General features: G+C 54.4%; 2 protein-coding genes across 2 annotated transcripts; one reads left to right on the plus strand and one right to left on the minus strand.

Annotated features, from left to right (window-relative positions):
* Positions 1–436: 436 nt before the first annotated feature.
* On the plus strand, positions 437–8786 carry TEX261 (testis expressed 261). Its single transcript, XM_021699085.1, has 6 exons — positions 437–603; positions 1535–1614; positions 2729–2882; positions 4971–5038; positions 5777–5879; positions 6046–8786. The coding sequence occupies exons 1-6, from the start codon at positions 534–536 to the stop codon at positions 6159–6161; spliced, it is 591 nt and encodes a 196-aa protein (XP_021554760.1). The 5' UTR covers positions 437–533; the 3' UTR covers positions 6162–8786.
* Positions 8787–9327: 541 nt separating this feature from the next.
* ANKRD53 (ankyrin repeat domain 53) lies at positions 9328–15168 on the minus strand. Its single transcript, XM_021699117.1, has 6 exons — positions 15104–15168; positions 14666–14858; positions 14245–14444; positions 12781–12945; positions 12231–12351; positions 9328–10038 (listed from the first exon to the last, which is right to left on the minus strand). Exons 1-6 carry the CDS (start codon positions 15166–15168, stop codon positions 9328–9330), a joined length of 1455 nt encoding a protein of 484 aa, XP_021554792.1.
* Positions 15169–17107: the final 1939 nt, after the last annotated feature.

Here is a 17107-nt window from a genome sequence, read left to right on the forward strand (position 1 = left end):
GCCTTTAGCACAGTGCCTGGCCCGCGCTGGGCACGCAACAGTTTTGTTCGGGTCAGCCGCGGTGGCAAACAAGCCCGCTGGGCGACCCGCCTCAGCGCTTCTGGCCAGTGCTTGCTGGGAGCGGTCGGGCGGGCCTCTCGCGCCCCGGACCCCTCCACGCTGACGCGGGAGCGCCCAGGGAGTGCACCGAACGCTGTCCCCCCGGCTGGCGCTTGTCCCCGCCCCCGGGCACCGTCCTGCCTCCCCGGGCTGCGTCGCCGGCCCTCCGCTGGGTGCAGCCCCCGGTGGCCGGAGCTCCGCCAGCGGGGTGCGGGACGAGGCCGCGGCCGCCTGGTCCTCCGCGCCGGCGGGAGGCGCTCGTCCGGATTCGGCCGGGGGCGGCGCTCCGGCCGGGCTCCTCTCGGCGGCGGCGCACGGCCGTCCCTCCGTCCGCAGGGCGGGGACGCGGCGACGGTGGCGGCGGCTCCGTGTCGCCGGAGCCGAAGCGCGCAGGCCCGTCCCGGCGGTCGGGGGGCGGGCGGGGCGAGGGCGCCATGTGGTTCATGTACGTGCTGAGTTGGCTTTCGCTCTTCATCCAGGTGGCCTTCATCACGCTGGCCGTCGGTGAGAGTGCGCGACCCGGGTCCGCGCGGGCTCCTCTCCCGGCATCTGTGCTGGTCGGGGGTCGCATCACGAAGGCGGTCGCATCACGGGGGACTCCTGTCCGGTGCTCCCGGCCTTCGCATCCCTCCCCTTTCCTGTCCCGCCGGATCCTGCCCCCTCTTGCTGACCCCAGCAGCCCCGTGGGACCGCGGGTCCTTCCCCGTGTCACTAAATCCGCCCTGGCACCGCCTGGGAGTGGCTGACTCAAGTGCCCCTTGCCCGAGCTCGCGCACCGCCAACCGCTGCCGTGCCCACCCTCGCGGGCCTATCGCGCTGAACTTTTCCCGGACACTTATCCCCGCCCTTTCGCTTCTGGCCCTTCGTACTGCCTACTCTCTCGGAGTTTGACACGCTTTTCCCTTCTGGCTAGTTCCTACTCTTGCTCTCTGCTGAGATCTCACCTCTTCCGGGAGGCTCTCCTTATGGGGTTTGGTGGTGCCCTGTCCTTTCTCTGAAGTAGCACTTGTCACACTGGGCTCGTCTGACGCCTCTCCCTACCCCCACTTACCCGCGCTGGGTCAGGGAAGGGACCTTGCCTGTCTTACCCTGTTCTCTCTTCACTCAGAGCGGCACTTGGCCCATACCAGGTGCCCAACAGATATTTAGTGAATGAGTGAATGAAATGCCCCTTTATGGACCAGAGGTTAGCATTGTGCTGAGGCATCAGATACAGGTTTCCATTCAGTTTTATGAAATCTTTTTTCAGTTGCCCGGACAAAGTTTTGCTTCTTCAGGCTTGGGAAGACCCCACATGGGTTGTTCGGTTTGTTCCTTAGTGAGGGAGTCCATGAGGGGTTGATGGGGACCCAGCTGCAGAGAGAGAAAGACCAGGATAGTGGGAGTGACTCTGGCTAATGTTCTCCCTGCTTGCTCCTCTTCCCAACCCCCCCAGCGGCTGGACTCTATTACCTGGCAGAACTGATAGAAGAATATACAGTGGCCACCAGCAGGATCATAAAATACATGATCTGGGTAAGTGGCAGTTTTCCCCAGGATTTTCCCCTCTTTTGCCCTGCCTCAAAGGAGGAAGTAGGGGGAGTTTTGCATGAATGGTGAGATCTCTGTCCCTGCTGTTTCCTGAGGGTGCCACCCCTACCTCCTTCACCTGCACCTTGTCTCCTGAGTCTGCTCTCTGGGTCCAGGTGTTCCCTCGCCCCTTCCCCAAGTAGCAGCGCTTCACTGCAGACCCTGTTCTCAGTTCCTTAGGGTGACAGCTGAGTGCACACTCTGTGTTGACAGGACCATGGCTTGGCCTTTGCTTGGTTGTTTCCCGTTGTCTCTAACCCCTACGAAGAACTACGAAGAACCTACCTAAGAACAGTTTTGAGTACTTGAGTTAGAGTACTCATTGTCCTCAGATCAAGTGACTTGTCCTAAGAGGGAGACACCTTCCCTGGCCCAGTCCCTGCCCTCCTGAGGTCTCATGGAAGGCTTCTGTTCCTGAAGACACAATCCTTGCCATTGATGTCAAAGCTCCAGGAGTGCCTGCTGGCGGGTAGATTCCTGCCAGCTGTGGGAAGGGGTGGGGATTGGGACCATTTGGATGGGAGAAGTCCAGTGCCTCTCAAGTCACCTGGTGTCAGCAGCCACTCTGGGCATGGCTTGGGGTAGAGGGTTAGTAGTGGAGACGAGACCATAGCACTCAGCTCTGGGTTCAGAGGCCTGGCCTGAGGGTTTTGGTACAGGAATTAGACCTTTATTCTACCAACTGCCATTTGTTAAGCGCTGACAACTATAAATTCTTCAGAACAGTGTTTTTCAGGTTGTAGGTCTCATTCATTATTGGGTTGTGTCATCAGTTCAGTAGGTCATGGTCAGCATTTTCAAAAAACAGAATAGAATAGAAAAGAATTGAAATTTGAACTTTGATCTTATAACGTTTACTGTGGGTTGCTGTCAAAAATTTTTGAGAATGGCGTTAAAAGATGCTGCCCTTTGGGAGCTGAGAGACAGGTTGGGGAGGACTGTGAAATAGGGAGAGATCGAAGCATGAACCTAGTGTTGCCCAGAGCAGGCTGGGGGTTAGTGAGACCAAGAAGGCTGCCTGGAAGAGGCTCCCTGCACTGTGTACCTCTCGTTGTTTCAGTTCTCCACAGCTGTGCTGATTGGCCTCTACGTGTTTGAGCGTTTCCCCACCTTCATGATTGGCGTGGGCCTCTTCACCAACCTCGTCTACTTTGGCCTCCTCCAGACCTTCCCCTTCATCATGCTGACCTCGCCTAACTTCATCCTTTCCTGCGGTGAGAGGGGGCAGAGTTGGGGAGGCCGTCGAGGTGGTTGCATGTGCCCAGCTCAGTCTGGGGCACTATGGGGATATAGAGAAAAGTGGCAAACCACTAGGGTCCTCCAGGAGGCCAGGCTGATTGGGAACATGGACTTCTTACACTTGAGGAGCCTAGAGTCTCCTTGGCTCTAGTGACTAGTATTTGGGGTGATGAGGGGGTGGGGGTGGGATACTTAGGGAGGTCTTTCCCAGGGCGGTGAATTTGAGAAGGGAAAAAAGGTGGGTTTTCTGTGTAGTTATGGGCTCTAAGAAACCACTTGGCCAGGAAAAGCCCAAAGCCCTACCCTGGGAGGCAGGTAGCTCCCTGTCTAGTCGTCTGGCCCAAAGTCTTGATTAACACAAGCTTCATGGGGCTGTGGGTCCCCCTGCAGGTGCCGGCGCTGGGGTAGACAAATGTGTTTGGAGGACCCTGACCGTTCTGCCTTTAAGCTGGCACTACTTTCTGATCCTGGGAGTCATTTCTCCTCTCTGGCCTTGGGTTCTTGATGATGGACTCAGGTGACACACAGTAGGCGGTTATAGATATCCCCAGAAAAGATTCTGGGAAGTGTTTGGTTACCAGGATTGTTTTTTCTCCCATTAATCGTTACTGGTCATCTAGTCTTTGGGCAGGATATGAGATGTAATTGGGAGTTTCTTAGAGCTACTTTTCTATTTCTGTGGGAGAATCTGGAAAGAGAATATTACCCACAAGGAGGGCACCCAGTTAAAGCTAGGACTAGCCTCTTCCCTGAGTGCCTTGGTGTGATTCTACCAGAGGATGTGTTTGGTGGGGGTTGGTGTGGAGAGTCCTTCCCTGGAGACCAGACCCCTTCTGCATCTTCCCAGGGGATAGAACCCTCCCCCCCCCATCCCCCCAGTAGCAGGCCCTCCTGGCTTCCCTTTGTCATTCCCCCAACCTGCCCTTTAGATGCCTGAGAGACTTTTCCTGAAGATCTGTGGGCATCAGGCACCATCTGTCTTCCAGTTTCCCCAGTCCTAGAGTGTGGCTAGGCACGGCAGAGCTCTGCCTTAGAAGGGGAAAGGCAAGAGGAGGAAAGAAAGACAAGACGTGGCATTGGCTGTGAGGTGGATGTGCGGGGTGTTCAGTTTGAGTGGGGCTTTGTTCTGGTGCCTGCCCTTCACCTCACCATGAGAACAGGCAGGGATGCCTATCTCTGAGCAGCCCATCCCCAGGATCTGCAGGTTGTTTCTCTCCTCCATAAATGTGGCTGCACCCTAAGGAGGTGGGTGTCAGTCCAGAACATACCAGTTTAGACCAGTGAGCCCTACCCTGGGGCAGAATGAGAAAGGACCCTCTCCCCCAGAATTTGGAGGAACCCTAAAACTGCACCCCAAAGCATCTAGCAAACTGTGCCCTTTTTTTTTTTTTTAAAGATTTTATTTATTTATTTCACAGAGAGAGACACAGAGAGAGAGGGAACACAAGCAGGGGGAGTGGGAGAGGGAGAAGCAGGCTTCCCGCAGAGCAGGGAGCCTGATGCGGGGCTCGATCCCAGGACCCTGGGATCATGACCTGAGCCGAAGGCAGACGCTTAATGACTGAGCCACCCAGGTGCCCCAAACTGTGCCCTTTTATTCCTGAGGAGTGAGAGCCTCTTTGTTTGAGGCCCTCTCCCAGCTGCCCAGTTCAGAGTGGAATCTCTTGGGAGTATGTTATCTGCCCTGTGACTTCCTGCGCCCACTGCCCATGGGAGGGCACTCTTCGGGACTCACATCCATTTAAAAGTAGGTTAATGGTCACGGTGCTTTGGATTACCTAACAAATCTCATTTTTATACCATTCAAAGAGCTTTCTTATCTGCCTTCTAATTTTGTTCATAAATGCCTTCTGCAGTGGGCAGGTAGGAGCTAATCCTCCCATTTTCACAGATGGAGAACTGAGTTCTGGAGAGTAGTGTACTTGGCTTATAGCCATACTCCGAGTTGGGTGTAAAATCAGGACTAAGACTCAGGACTCCCAACTCTCAGGGGCCTTTGAAGGTTAAAAGTCCAGCTTTATATTCTTCCCCCCAAACTGACTGACTCTTCATTTCCTCAACAGGGCTAGTGGTGGTGAATCATTACCTAGCATTTCAGTTTTTTGCAGAGGAATATTATCCTTTCTCAGAGGTAAGAAGTGTTCAGTACATCAAACTATTAGCAGGGACAAGGAAGTAAAGGGGACTTGCATGATTTGCTTTGTGAACTTAGCTGGGGTTTGAAATAGTCTGCTCAGGGATAACGCATTTAAAAAAAGAGTATTGATGAGTCTAGAAAGTGATGTGGGGTGAGGAGGAGGGATCTCTTTGGCTGAGGCGGGGAGGTCACTGCTCTCCCCCAGGGAGTCCTTTGGTTCTCCCAAGATCACAGCCTAACACCCTGAGGTCAGGACAGGGCACTGGGGTGGCCTTGTCTGATGCAGACCTCATGGGGCTGGGTGGGTTGCAGCCCTGAAGCCCGGCTCCTCCCAGCAGACTGCCAAGCCTTTTTCCTCTCAGGGGTTCTCCACACCCTGCTGCTCCAGTTCTGACCCCTGGGAAGAACAGGGTCACTTTTGGGGGGAAGATGGGTCAGTCATGGTTTTGCCCTCCATCTGCTTCCTTTAGTTCAGAGGAGTTGTTTGTCCTAGTGCCCAGGATTTGGGGATTGTGGTCATACTCGGTCATCCTCAGCCTCCACCTTTCCCCACTGAATTTTCTCCATGTCTGAGGTTGCCCTGCCTCTGCTTCCTGGGCCCTGGCCTCCTTCAGAGATCAGGTGTGGGGCCTTCTGTGCGTTCTTGACCGCCTCTGTAAGATGCATGGTGGCCGTGTGGGGCCCACCCTTGGCACCTCCGGGGCACCCTCTCTCAGTGTCTCTTGTTGCCAGGTCCTGGCCTATTTCACTTTCTGTCTGTGGATAATCCCGTTTGCGTTCTTTGTGTCACTGTCGGCTGGGGAAAACGTCCTGCCCTCCACCATGCAGCCAGGAGGTGAGAAGGGGCTTGTCAGGGGTCATGGTGGGATCGCCTCAGGAAGGCCTGGGTTGTGTGGGGAGCCCGAGCCCAGCCTTGTGATGGAGACACTTGGGCTCCAGGTGGGGAGATCCATGTTCACATGTAGACACACACACTCATCCCCCTGCCTGTGTCTCCACAGATGACGTGGTCTCCAATTACTTCACCAAAGGCAAGCGGGGCAAACGCTTAGGGATCCTGATTGTCTTCTCCTTCATCAAAGAGGCCGTTCTACCCAGTCGTCAGAAGATATACTGAACCCCTTTGGGAGGGGATGCGGGGGCAAGATCAGGAGAGTCGGGCCCCTGGGCCTCTGCACTAGGCGGGGACCGTGAGCCTGGAAGGCACCTTCCCCCAGCCTTGGCCCTCGTTCCCTTGACTCTCCCTGAAGCCCTCATCCCCACCTTCCTCAAAGGGCTCAGCTTGGCTCAGATCTGACGCTGCTAGAGGCCGTGACCTCAGAGGGCACCAGGAGGATGGCAGAGCCTGCTTAGCCAGGAGGCCATAGGCCACCTGGTTAGGCGGGAGCTGAGCTCCCTATGACCCTCCTGCCCACTTCCGTGGTGGGTCGGGAGGTTCTGGCTCAGCCGGGGCAGGCAGGGCAGGGGCTATGAAGCTGGAGAGCAGACAGGGATAAGTTCTCTGGGCAGATGGCCGTGGGGAGGGGCCATGGCTTGGCACTTCCAGGAGAAATAGTTTTTGCTGTTGAACTGTGATTTCTGTCCCAAGTGCTGATTCCCATTTGAATAAAGATTCTAGGTGGCAGTGTTTGCCTTAATATCCTGAAAGTTCATCTCCCTTTCTTGCTGTTGACCTTCTGCCCTGGACTGGACTGGCTTTTCTGCTCCAGGGGCTTTTTTTCTGGGTTTGGGTCTTGCCCTCCCAGAGGGACTGCTCCCACGGCCCTTCCTGGGAAGTGGGCAGAGATGAGGAGCTGAGCCGGGTCAGGGGGGTTGGGGGTGGAGGCAGCCTTTCTCGTGCCCCTCCCTTTTCTTCCATCTCTTCTTTCCCCAAGGCGCCATGGCTGTGACGCTGGGGGCAGCGGAGGGACGGTTTGGGACTGGGTGGGATTTTTGGAACATCTGCAATATCCTATTTGTAAGCCTTCCCCTGGGGAAAAGGAGTGGTTTCTGGCTGAATTCTATCTTAGGCCCAAGAGGAAAGAAAATAGAAATTGGCTTCCAGGCAGCCTGGGTTACAGCCTATTTTTTAAGAAAGGGGACTGAGGGGAGAAACGGTTTGTCGCTCTAAGAGCACACGAGGGCTGGCCCTCTCTTCTGTGTGCTCTTGGCTCCCGAGGAGCTGACCTCAGTCTTCTAAGAAGGTGGGCCAGATCCTGGCACAGACCAGCATTTGCTGACTTTGCACTCCCAACTACAGTGCCTTGCAAGTACTCAGCAGTACATACGGGAGTGAAGCCCCCATGAGAGCCGTTCCTGCCATGTCCTGTACCTCAGATCGAGAGTGGCAGGTGCGGAGATGGACAGTGCACATGCGGTACCTTTAAGCCGGGGAAGCCCCTGTGCTTGAAATTCTCTATATCCTGCCCCAAGTCCCACCAAGTCATTCACTTGACTGCAGCACTTCCTGTTCTCTTAAAAATCCCAGCCTTTCCCTTTCGCTGAGAGAAGTAGCACACTTTGGTTTCTTCTTGGTGGGAATGAGATGGCCAGGCCTTTTTATCCTATGCAGACAAGGGAAGACAAGGTAGAGGACACAGGAGGCCAATATCATCCTCACTGCTGGGTCAGCAGCTGGCTCAGCTCTCCCTTGCTGTCTCCTTCTTTGTTCCTCACCCCGACGACATGGCTTCTCTCCTAGGGGTTGCCAGTGGCCTTCTCGTGCTAAATCCAGCAGACCCTTTCATATCTTACACTGGATCTCTGCAGCATCTGACAGGGCTGCTCACCCCCAGCTTCTTGAATTGCACTTCCCTGGCACTCCTGTGGCTGGTCTTCCTCCTGCCTCTGCTATTCCTTTCAGTTTCCTGTGCAGGCTTCTCCATTTGCCCCATGCACAATGGGGCTTCTCAGGGTTCTGTTGTGGGCTCCCTGGAGGAGCCCATCCGAGCTGATGGCTTCAAGGACTCTTTGCCGAGGAACTAAGAGTTGACCTCCAGCCCCAGCATCCCTCCTGATCTTCTGAACCATAGTTCCTCTCGCCTTTGGGTGCACAGACAACTCTCATGGCCCAGAGGGCACTTGCTGCTGTCCTTTGCAAACCTGCCTCTTTTGGGTACCTGCCGTGGCCCCAAGACCCCTCAGGAGCCAGACCAGAAACCTGCTTTCTAGCCCTGCTTTCTCTTTCTGCCCCTCCCACTCATCCAATCTCTAAAAACTGTTAAGTTTACCTTCCTAACATCGCTTGATTCGAGCCACACCCACTGTCATCAGCTTACACCTGGATTATTGTGACAGCCTCCTTCTCCTTCTATGTCCCACAGCCAGAGTTGTCTAAAATGTATAGCTGATCAAGTCACTTCCTGGCCTACAACCTTCCATGGCTCCCTACTGCCCTCAGGATAAAGTCCAGACCCCTTAGCATGGTTTGTGAAACTTGTGATGTCTGGTTCCTGCTCGCCTCTCTGGCCTCATCACTTGCCACCTTGCACCCTGTGTCCCCGCCTCCTGTATTCAGAGATGCCACTTTGATTCCCCTTTCTTCTGCCCACCTGGATACCTTCTCTGTCAGTTCTCAGCTTAGATTTCACTTCCTCTGAGCTTTGTCCCCTCTCCCCCCCAGCACACCACACAAATCACTCTAGGCTTGCTGGTCTATCTCCCCACTAGACTGTAAGCTCCTTGAGGGCAGGGACTGTCCTTCAGTTTTTGTATTAACAGTGCCTGGCTTGGTGCCCGGTACATAGAAAGCACTCAATAAACGTTTGTTTAATGAATGATTTGTAGTGATGTGTCCAGGGGATAACAGGGGATCCAGGATAGCTTCCTGGAGGAAGTGCAAGTGCTTGTATAGTTGCAACTGAAGCCACGGGTCCTCCCTCCCTCCCCCCAGGATATGCTGCTTATGCCTCCCTGAACTACAGAAACCTTGAAGGACACAGCATTTTCCTGTGGTTCCCTATCCTGGAAGCCTTGTTCCTGGTGGGCTGGGGCGGGGGGAGGAGAGGTAGTAGGGACACCAAAGCGTCAGTTTCATGATGCAAGGGCCCAGGATAGACTGATGCCCACTCTGAGGCCTCAGCCCTAGCTTAAACCTCTTGGGGATTCCAAGGAATTTCTTTGTGGAGAAAGGAGACCTGGGACCTAGTCTTTTGTTAAGAGAGAAGGGGCTCCGATCTTCAAGCTTGGGAGTGGGAAGTGGGAAGCCTGTGAGTACTCCTCTCCCTCTCTTCCATCCCCAACGTGAATCACCACACCTCAGCCTTCACTGGGCTGTCTCAGGTTGACAACCTACCAAAATAAGTTTATGGGGGGCTTTTGGGGGAGGGCAGAGTGGGGAGCCCTTGATGGGCTTGCACAGCTGCCAGGAAGGCTTCATCAAATGTCTCACGCAGGTTCATGGCCAGAGCGTCAGTCCAGAAGTTGTCACCCGAGAGCCGCTTCCGGGGCACGTGCCTTATGCTGACAGGGCAAAAGCCCTGGGGCACTTTCATCCTGCGTGGCCGCACTGAAGGGTACAGCTCTTGGACTAGCACCTTGAAAGGCAGCTGGGGCACAGGTGCCACCCGGTTGCCGGCCACCGTGCACAGCTGTGCCCCGCCGTGCCGGTCAGACCTCGCCTTAAGGAAGCTGTGGAAGTCGCGCTCCGGGCTGGGGTCTGGATGCACACCCAGGCGGATGCCCTGTGGGTAGCCGATCTGGGTGGTGGGCCATCTGGCAGGATTGTTGCTAACATTCCACCACTTGGGCCGCCTGACCATGGGCTGCGTGTAGATGGGTGTGGGTGTCCCCAAGGACTGCAGCTTGGGTGTTGATGTCTGCCGCAGGCGTGCCTCTGGGGAGGGGTAGAAACTCTTTCGAGGCCCCTGGTGCTTGGGGGTCTGGGGGATGGCAATCGCCTGGGGTGGGGCACAAGGTGCTTGCTTGGCGTTGGGGATCAGGGATTGGCCTTGAAGCAGCTGCTTGCGATGGAGCCACTTCTTGAAATCAGCTTCTCTCAGAATTTGGTGCTCTTTCTGCAACATCAGAGGGTACAAGATAGTCATGGAGGGCTGCCCCTCCTCCCTGCTCCTGTGGAGGGGGGCCTTGTGGCTGTAGCCCTTGGAAACCTCAGGTATCACTGGCTAGATCCAGTTGCACCCCAGGAGGCCTAAGTCTGATGAGAGAAACGCCTGCCTTATGGGAGCCCTTGTTCTGACGGGGAGATAACTATTGCCCGAAGGGAGCCCTTGGGCTGATGGGGCAGGTAGAACCTCTCCGACCTCCAACCTGATACGGCCTCTGCCCTAAGTGAGGTCTCCAGTCCCTGCCCTACGGAAAACCTCAAGTCTCATGGGGGAGACAAGTCTCCACCTCCAGAGAAGTCCCTCGTCTGATAGTGGAGATATGTCCTGCCCTGAGAGAATCTCTGGATTGATGGGGGAGGAAGAAAGCAGAAAGGTTTGGAAGGCCTGGAACTGGGGGTAGCCAGTCTGGATTGGCTTCTGGAAGTGGTGGGCCTTTTATGTTGGGGGATATAGTTGGCTGGCTCTCTGGGCTGGGTGGTCATGACTCGGTCTACCTCTCTGTTTTTGCCTCCACTAGAATTGAACCTTTGGCTTGCCACAGAACTGCCCCTTGTCCACCCCCTTGTTTCAGTGTCTCACCCCCCGGACTGTTGCTAAGCCATCAGGTGGTACGGAGATTGACCCAGCTCGGGAGGTAGGCTCTGATTAGGCTAAGCCAATCATAATAATTCCATCAGCCTTGCCCCAGCCCCAGGTCAGTCAGCACATGGCTTTCCTTTAGCTGTAGGGATTGGCACAAGAATGGACATAGGATCCAACTGAGGCCAATAAGAGATAAGGGGAGATCTGCAAGGGGCTTCTGGGAAAGTTTAGAGCCACGGGAATGGATGAGCTTTGCCTCCTCTGGACACAAGGGGCTATGAGGACTGGGTGACACACTAAAAGAGGACAGCGCTGAGAAAACTGGAGAGAAATGCAGCTGGAACCAAGCTGGAGTACTGGATTTTGCCAGCCCTGAAGCCCTCCCCACTTCTGGATCCACTTAGGATTCCCAGCATCTTCTCTCTGGGTTTTCTGGCTCTTGCATCCTATATCATTATACCTGCTTAAAATCCTTTACTTCCCCATTCTTCCCTAGCCAAGGTCCATCATAGATCTGAGCCCCTCCCAAATCTCTCGCTTGGCAATCTCCAGCTCACATCTGTTCCCCTAGCTGTACTGACTTTGTGCTTCTCGGCATATACCACGTTCTTCTGTACCTCTGTGCCTCTCCACAGGGCTCTCTGTTCCTTCTGCCTGGTCAGCCCTTCCCTTCTTCATACAGCCAACTGCTGCCCATCTTTAAAGATCCTCTTAAGCATTATCTCTCTGGCATCCTCCTGGACCCTTCCTCCTCTGTGGGAATATAACCCACCTCCCATTCTAGATTCTAAGCTCCTTCAGTGAGGGGACCACATCTCATTTGTCTTTGGAGCCTCAGGGTCCAGCAGGTGCCTAGCAGAGAGGAAATGCTCAGTGTCTGTTGGAAAGGATGTATTTTTTTTTAGAAGACTTTATTTTTAAGTGATCTCTACTGCCAACACGGGGCTTGAACTCTCAACCCCGAAATCAAGAGTCATGTACTCCACCAACTAAGCCAGCTACATGCCCCAAAGGATGGATCTTTTTTTCCTTTTTTTAAGATTTTATTTATTTGAGAGAGAGAGAGAGAGCATGAGCAGGGGGAGGGGGAGAGGGAGAAGCAGATTTCCCACTGAGTGGGGAGCCTGATGTGGGGGACCGATGCGGGGCTCCATCCCAGGACCCAGGATAATGACCTGAGCCGAAGTTAAGACACTTAACAGACTGAGCCACCCAGGCGCCCGGAGGATGGATCTTTTTAACCAATGTGAATCCCAATGTAGGCAGGGCCTAGAACTCGCTAGAGATTTTCCTCCTCATCCAGAAGGAGGCAATGCACTAGGAGGGGTGCTGTACTTCTTGCCAATTTAAGCTGTATTTACTCTCTAACACAAAATAAGACTTTTGACCTAGGGGAGTGGCTTTTAAGGGTGGAATTTCAGAGGATGGGGAGAGGGAGGCTTTTTCTGGGTGGGACTGCTACCAGCCACTCCTCTAACTGCCTGTGAGTCACGGCCTCCTGTGCTCACCTGCTTGGAGAGCAGTGCGGGCCCGGCGCCCCTGCCCCCCTTCCCCCTTACTTGATACTCAGTCAGGTAGTCTTGTTCCATGAAGGCCAGCTGGTCCTTGAGCCTCTTCAGTTTCCCCATCTCACGAGCAAAGTCCTTCTTGTCCCGTTTCCACATGGCATCCTTCAAGAACCTGACGCCAAGGGGGGCGGTATGTCATCCCCCAGTGACCGAGCTTCACCCTGGGCTGGGAAGACTGGCTGCTGCTGAGGGCCCGGATGAGGGTGGGAGGAGCCACCAGAGACGCCATTCCCCACTGCCCAAGGCCCCTCCCACTACCTTTGAGGTGAGAGAGGAAAGTGATAGTCTGATCAGCACCCCCTGCTGAGGATCCAAGGCCTCAGGGCAAGGAAGGGCAGTGCTCAACCCAAAGGGGTGAGGCCCTGTGGAAAGCCCTGGAAATAATATCCTGGGGGAGGGGGGGGCCGGGGGGTCTCTTCCGCAGACTTATCTCCCAGCCCAGACCCTCCTGGTAAAGGCTCAGCCTTAGGTGAGGGCCCCAGGGAAAGGGCTGGGAGGGAGGGAAGGGGTGGCAGGCTGTGGGTGGTTCTCACACTCTCACCGGGCACAGTCGCGGTGGTTCCATATTTTGCAGTAGTCGATGGGCTTGCAGCCCGTGGCATCTCGGGCATGGACATTGGCGCCATTTTGCACCAGCACCTTCACGCAGCTCAGCAGGCCCTTGCAGGCTGCCAGATGGAGGGGTGTGGAGCCATTGCATGTCTGACTGTAGAGCGCCCCGCCGGCCGGGAAGAGGGCAGAAAGGAAGGACAAAGGCCATCTGCCCATCAGAGAGGTGGGCAAACCAGCTTCCGCACCTGCTCTGCCACTAGCCCACTGGGTGACTCTGCTATGTCCCTTCTCCTCTCTGAGCTTCAGTTTCCTCAACCGTAGGAGGAGGGTTTGGACTAAATGAATGGTGGGAGCCTGACTATATGGATGTGCAACAGTAAAGATCTGCTGGAAGAAGAGCTGGGTTGGCTGGAGCTCAGAGAGCACTAAACTTATTGGCTCTTAAGTCAGCCAGCCCTCCTGCCCCCTCCCCTGCCTGGCCATGGCGCACAAGGCCTGCGTGACCTGGGCCCTGCCTCCTTCCCACCCTCATCTTCTGACCTTGCCCCACTCTTTCCCAACGTGTGATCTTTGCACATGATGTTCCCTCTGCTTGGGACTCTTTTCCCCAGTTCTGTCCATGGCTGCCTTGCTCTCAGTTTTCAGGCTGCTATTTAAATGTTATTTCCTTAGAGGTGACTTCCCCTTCCAAAATAGGTCCTCTGCCCTACCCCTTTCACTCATCACCTCATTGCCCTGTTTATTTCCTTTGTAACTACTTACTACACTGTCATTTCATTCATTTATTGGTTTGCTAGTTCACCCTCTGCTCCTGCACTAGTTTATCAGCTTCATGAGGGCTGGGACAATTTCCGTGTCTTCACTGCTGTATCCAACTCAGGCTTGGCACCGAGCACACAGGGCTCTGTAAATATGAGCGAGTGCAGTCTCCCATGGGCCATCCGGGCACTTCCATGCATTTCCTCAGTTACCACAATAGTCTCATGTCATCTTCCCACATTTCAGTTGAAGACACTCAGGAAATAATTCCCAAACTTTGCTGCAAATTAGAAACACCTGGGGATCTTTTAGGCCTTCCAAAGTTCAGATGGCACCCCATACCAATTTCAGCCTTTTACTGGAACACAGGCACTGGTATTTCTGAAGCTACATACGGGACTCCAGTGTGCTGACAAGCTTGGGAACCAGAGCACTGAGGCTAATGGTTGAGTGACTTGTCGGAGGTCTTGCTGTTTGCTAGCGGATGGCAAAGCTGGGGTGTGAACTAGGTCTGTCCTCTCCCAGAGCCTGATCTCCTTACTACAGCATGCGGGCTCGCTGACTGCTTTTATGTGGGACCCAATCCTTGTCACCCCACAGCCCTCTGCCTGTCCTGCATGGATCTGCCTACTTGGAAGTGGGGTTCCTATCTGCCCAGGTTCCAAGACACTTTCTGGACACAGGCTGGACTCACGTGTTGAGGGCCGCCCCTTGTTTAAGTAGATAGTGAATGCAGGGGAGGGTCATGGTCTTGTTGTCCCCGTGGATGACCAGGTGCAGGGGTGTCTGGCCATTGTTGGTGGGCAGGTCCACGGGAAACTTGTACTCCTCTACCAAGACCTGCAGGCACGTAAGCTTGCCACTCTGGGCTGCAGAGTGGATGGCAGTGAAGCCCTGTGGGGGCGGGAGGAGGGTAGGAGGAGACTGAGCAGGATTGGGGCCCCAGGGTCCCCAACCTAACCTACAGAGCAGAGTCTGCTCATAGAAGGTGACTACACAGAAAAGGGTATCTGTGGATCTGCCATAGGCAGATCTTTGCCAGGGAACCACTATGTGAGGAACTTTCTGTGCGTACAGAGGACTTCATTTCTTGCCCCCAAGCTCCAAGGCCTTACCTTGTCATCTGCCGGAATTTTGTCACGGTCCCGACTCAGACAGAAGCGCAACCATTCCAGGTTGCCCAGTGCGGCCGCGAACAGCTCGTAGTAGCTCCCAATAGCACTCTGGTCCCACTCATCGTCGGGGTAAGCGTGGGTCCGGAGTGGGCAGGTGAGCAAGAAAGCGGAGTCTGGGTCCGGGCCGTTGGCCCTGCGGAGGGGCGTGCGTGAGGGCGAGGGCTGTCACTGAGCACCAAGGCGCTTCGGGAGGCCAGGCCGGGGCTCGCTGGTCGGCAGGGCAGTGAGGAAGCCACCGTCCCCGGACACCTCTCCGGAGGCGAGCGCGGACCCCAGCCCCGTTCTCCCGGCTCCTCGCGCCACCCAAGGGCTCCATGCTCCGGGCCCTGCCCCTCCAGGGAGTCCCCCCGCAGCCCGGCCACCTCATCCCCGGCCCACCTGGGCTGCTGGGACGCAGCTTCACCCCGGGTGACCTTGTAGGAGGCTTTCTCCGCCGGCTGCATGGCGACACTTGTGTGCAGGGACTGCTCCCCCACCCTCCCCACGGCCTGCCCGCCGGCGGGCCCGCGCCACCCGCCCGCAGGTTCCGGCCGGCGGAAGCTCGAACTGGCCCTGCGGCCAGGGCTGCTCCTCCGCGGACCGCAACACTTCCCCGGCTGAGTAACCGGCCGGCCGCCCCCCCCCCCCCCCCCCCCCCCATCTCCAGGGGCCCGCCCGGCGCCTCCCGGAGATCCTGCCACGGCTAACCCCTCCGCCACCCGGTGAGCCCTGGCCCCCTTGTCCTGGAAACAGCATCGGCCACACACACAAACCACAAGACACTAGGGTTTTGTTTCTGATTATAAAATTGGTAAGTGCTGATTGTAAAAACAGAGAAAGGGACGAGGAAATTAAAAATCGCAATTCCACCAACCGCAGAAATCACGGTCCATTACGATATGTATATACATAGCCTACATTTTTTGTACTTATTTTCATTTAGCGTTTTATTATGAACTAGTATCCATTGTCATGCCATATACTAAACGTACGTTATGACGCCACTGTAGCCCAGCGTCATAATGGACGTACTATCATTTGACATGTGCGGCAGAAAACAAAATGATTCATCTTGGTCGTTTTCTTAGGATGGATTTCCTGAATGTAGAATTACTAGGTGAAAGGGAACGAACATTTTTTAATTGTTAATATGTGTTTACAAACTGCCCACCACCAAGGTTTTATATTCATTTACACTTCTACCCCCAGTGAAGCAGGGACCCTGCACATCAGCCGTGGGACTTTGGGTGAGTTACTTGACCTCTGTGTCTTAGTTTCTGCATCAGCAAACTGGGAATAATACCACCTACTTCACAAGGAGGGAGGGGATTGGAGCAGTGAGACCAGGCCAGCTATCTAGAATTTTCTATTGTTAAAAGAGGACCTACTTGAACCATCACCACCAGCTCTGAATATTGTGATTTTAAATAAACATTTGCTAATAATTTGGTAGTGGAAATGTTCTAATTTGACTCCTTGATGACTACCAAAAGTTAAACAATTAAATATCAGTGTTTTTCTCTTCTGGGAATTATCTGTTTCTTCACATTGTTCTTTGAGGGTCTTCAAAGTGTTTCTTACTGGAGTTGTAAAACTTATTAACTGTAACCCTTTATATATATTTGTCATCAATGTTTTCTTCAGTTTGCCGTTTAAGTTTTTAATATATGGTAGTCAAGCAATCAACGTAGCTTGATTCAGTGTTGAGTGAACCATCCACATTCCATCCCTTCTCAGGGGGAATGACCCCAAGCTTATCAGAGGTTTACTGAGGCCCCAGGGGTCAACTCTAGGTATACCGGACCACACCACTCACTTCTAACTACCTTCTCCCCTCTGGGCCCCATCATTCCTGGTATTTCCCCCAGAGAAATCTAAGGAGTGGGGAGGGTCTCCCAAGACCACTGTGACCTACAGGGAGGGACAAAAATGCAGATTCTTTACCCAAAGCAGTTCTCCCTCATTCCAGGGAAACCTCCTCTGGTAGTCCATTCACCTCCCAACCCCAGTGGTCTGAAGGAGTTAGCACCCCTCCTGAGCACTTTAAAAACTAGCAAATTCTGGGGATCTGCCCCAAGTGGGGCCTTAACACCTGGCTTCAAATTAAGATGAAGTGATAATGCTTTGCAGGGACAAAGCTTGAGGATTTCCTGGCAGTTGGGGGATTCTGTGGGCTGTTGCTTCTGAGGTATTAGGGTCCTAAGAATGACAACAAAACCCTATGTGTATGTCGGGTTGGAGAGTGTCTCAGGACTTCTTCAAGTGCACCCTCATTATCTTTACCTGGGTTATCTTGCAGCCTCTAAACTAGTGGTTGCAACTCCAGCTGTACCTGGGGGAAAAATACCAATGCAGAGGAATTCTGCCTCCAGATTCAGATTAACTGATCTGGTTTGGAGCCTG

The sequence above is a fragment of the Neomonachus schauinslandi genome, chromosome 10, assembly GCF_002201575.2.
Source record: "Neomonachus schauinslandi chromosome 10, ASM220157v2, whole genome shotgun sequence".
NCBI lineage: Eukaryota > Metazoa > Chordata > Mammalia > Carnivora > Phocidae > Neomonachus > Neomonachus schauinslandi.

Coding starts and splice junctions, on each gene's coding strand:
- ANKRD53 (XM_021699117.1), bottom strand. CDS start 15,168: ATGCAGCCGGCGGAGAAAGCCTCCTACAAGGTCACCCGGGGTGAAGCT. Junction 14,859..15,103: donor GCTGCGTCCCAGCAGCCCAG/GTGGGCCGGGGA, acceptor GCCCCTCCGCAG/GGCCAACGGCCCGGACCCAG. Junction 12,946..14,244: donor CAAGGGGCGGCCCTCAACAC/GTGAGTCCAGCC, acceptor GGCGCTCTACAG/TCAGACATGCAATGGCTCCA.
- TEX261 (XM_021699085.1), top strand. CDS start 534: ATGTGGTTCATGTACGTGCTGAGTTGGCTTTCGCTCTTCATCCAGGTG. Junction 604..1,534: donor CTTCATCACGCTGGCCGTCG/GTGAGAGTGCGC, acceptor CAACCCCCCCAG/CGGCTGGACTCTATTACCTG. Junction 2,883..4,970: donor TAACTTCATCCTTTCCTGCG/GTGAGAGGGGGC, acceptor TTTCCTCAACAG/GGCTAGTGGTGGTGAATCAT.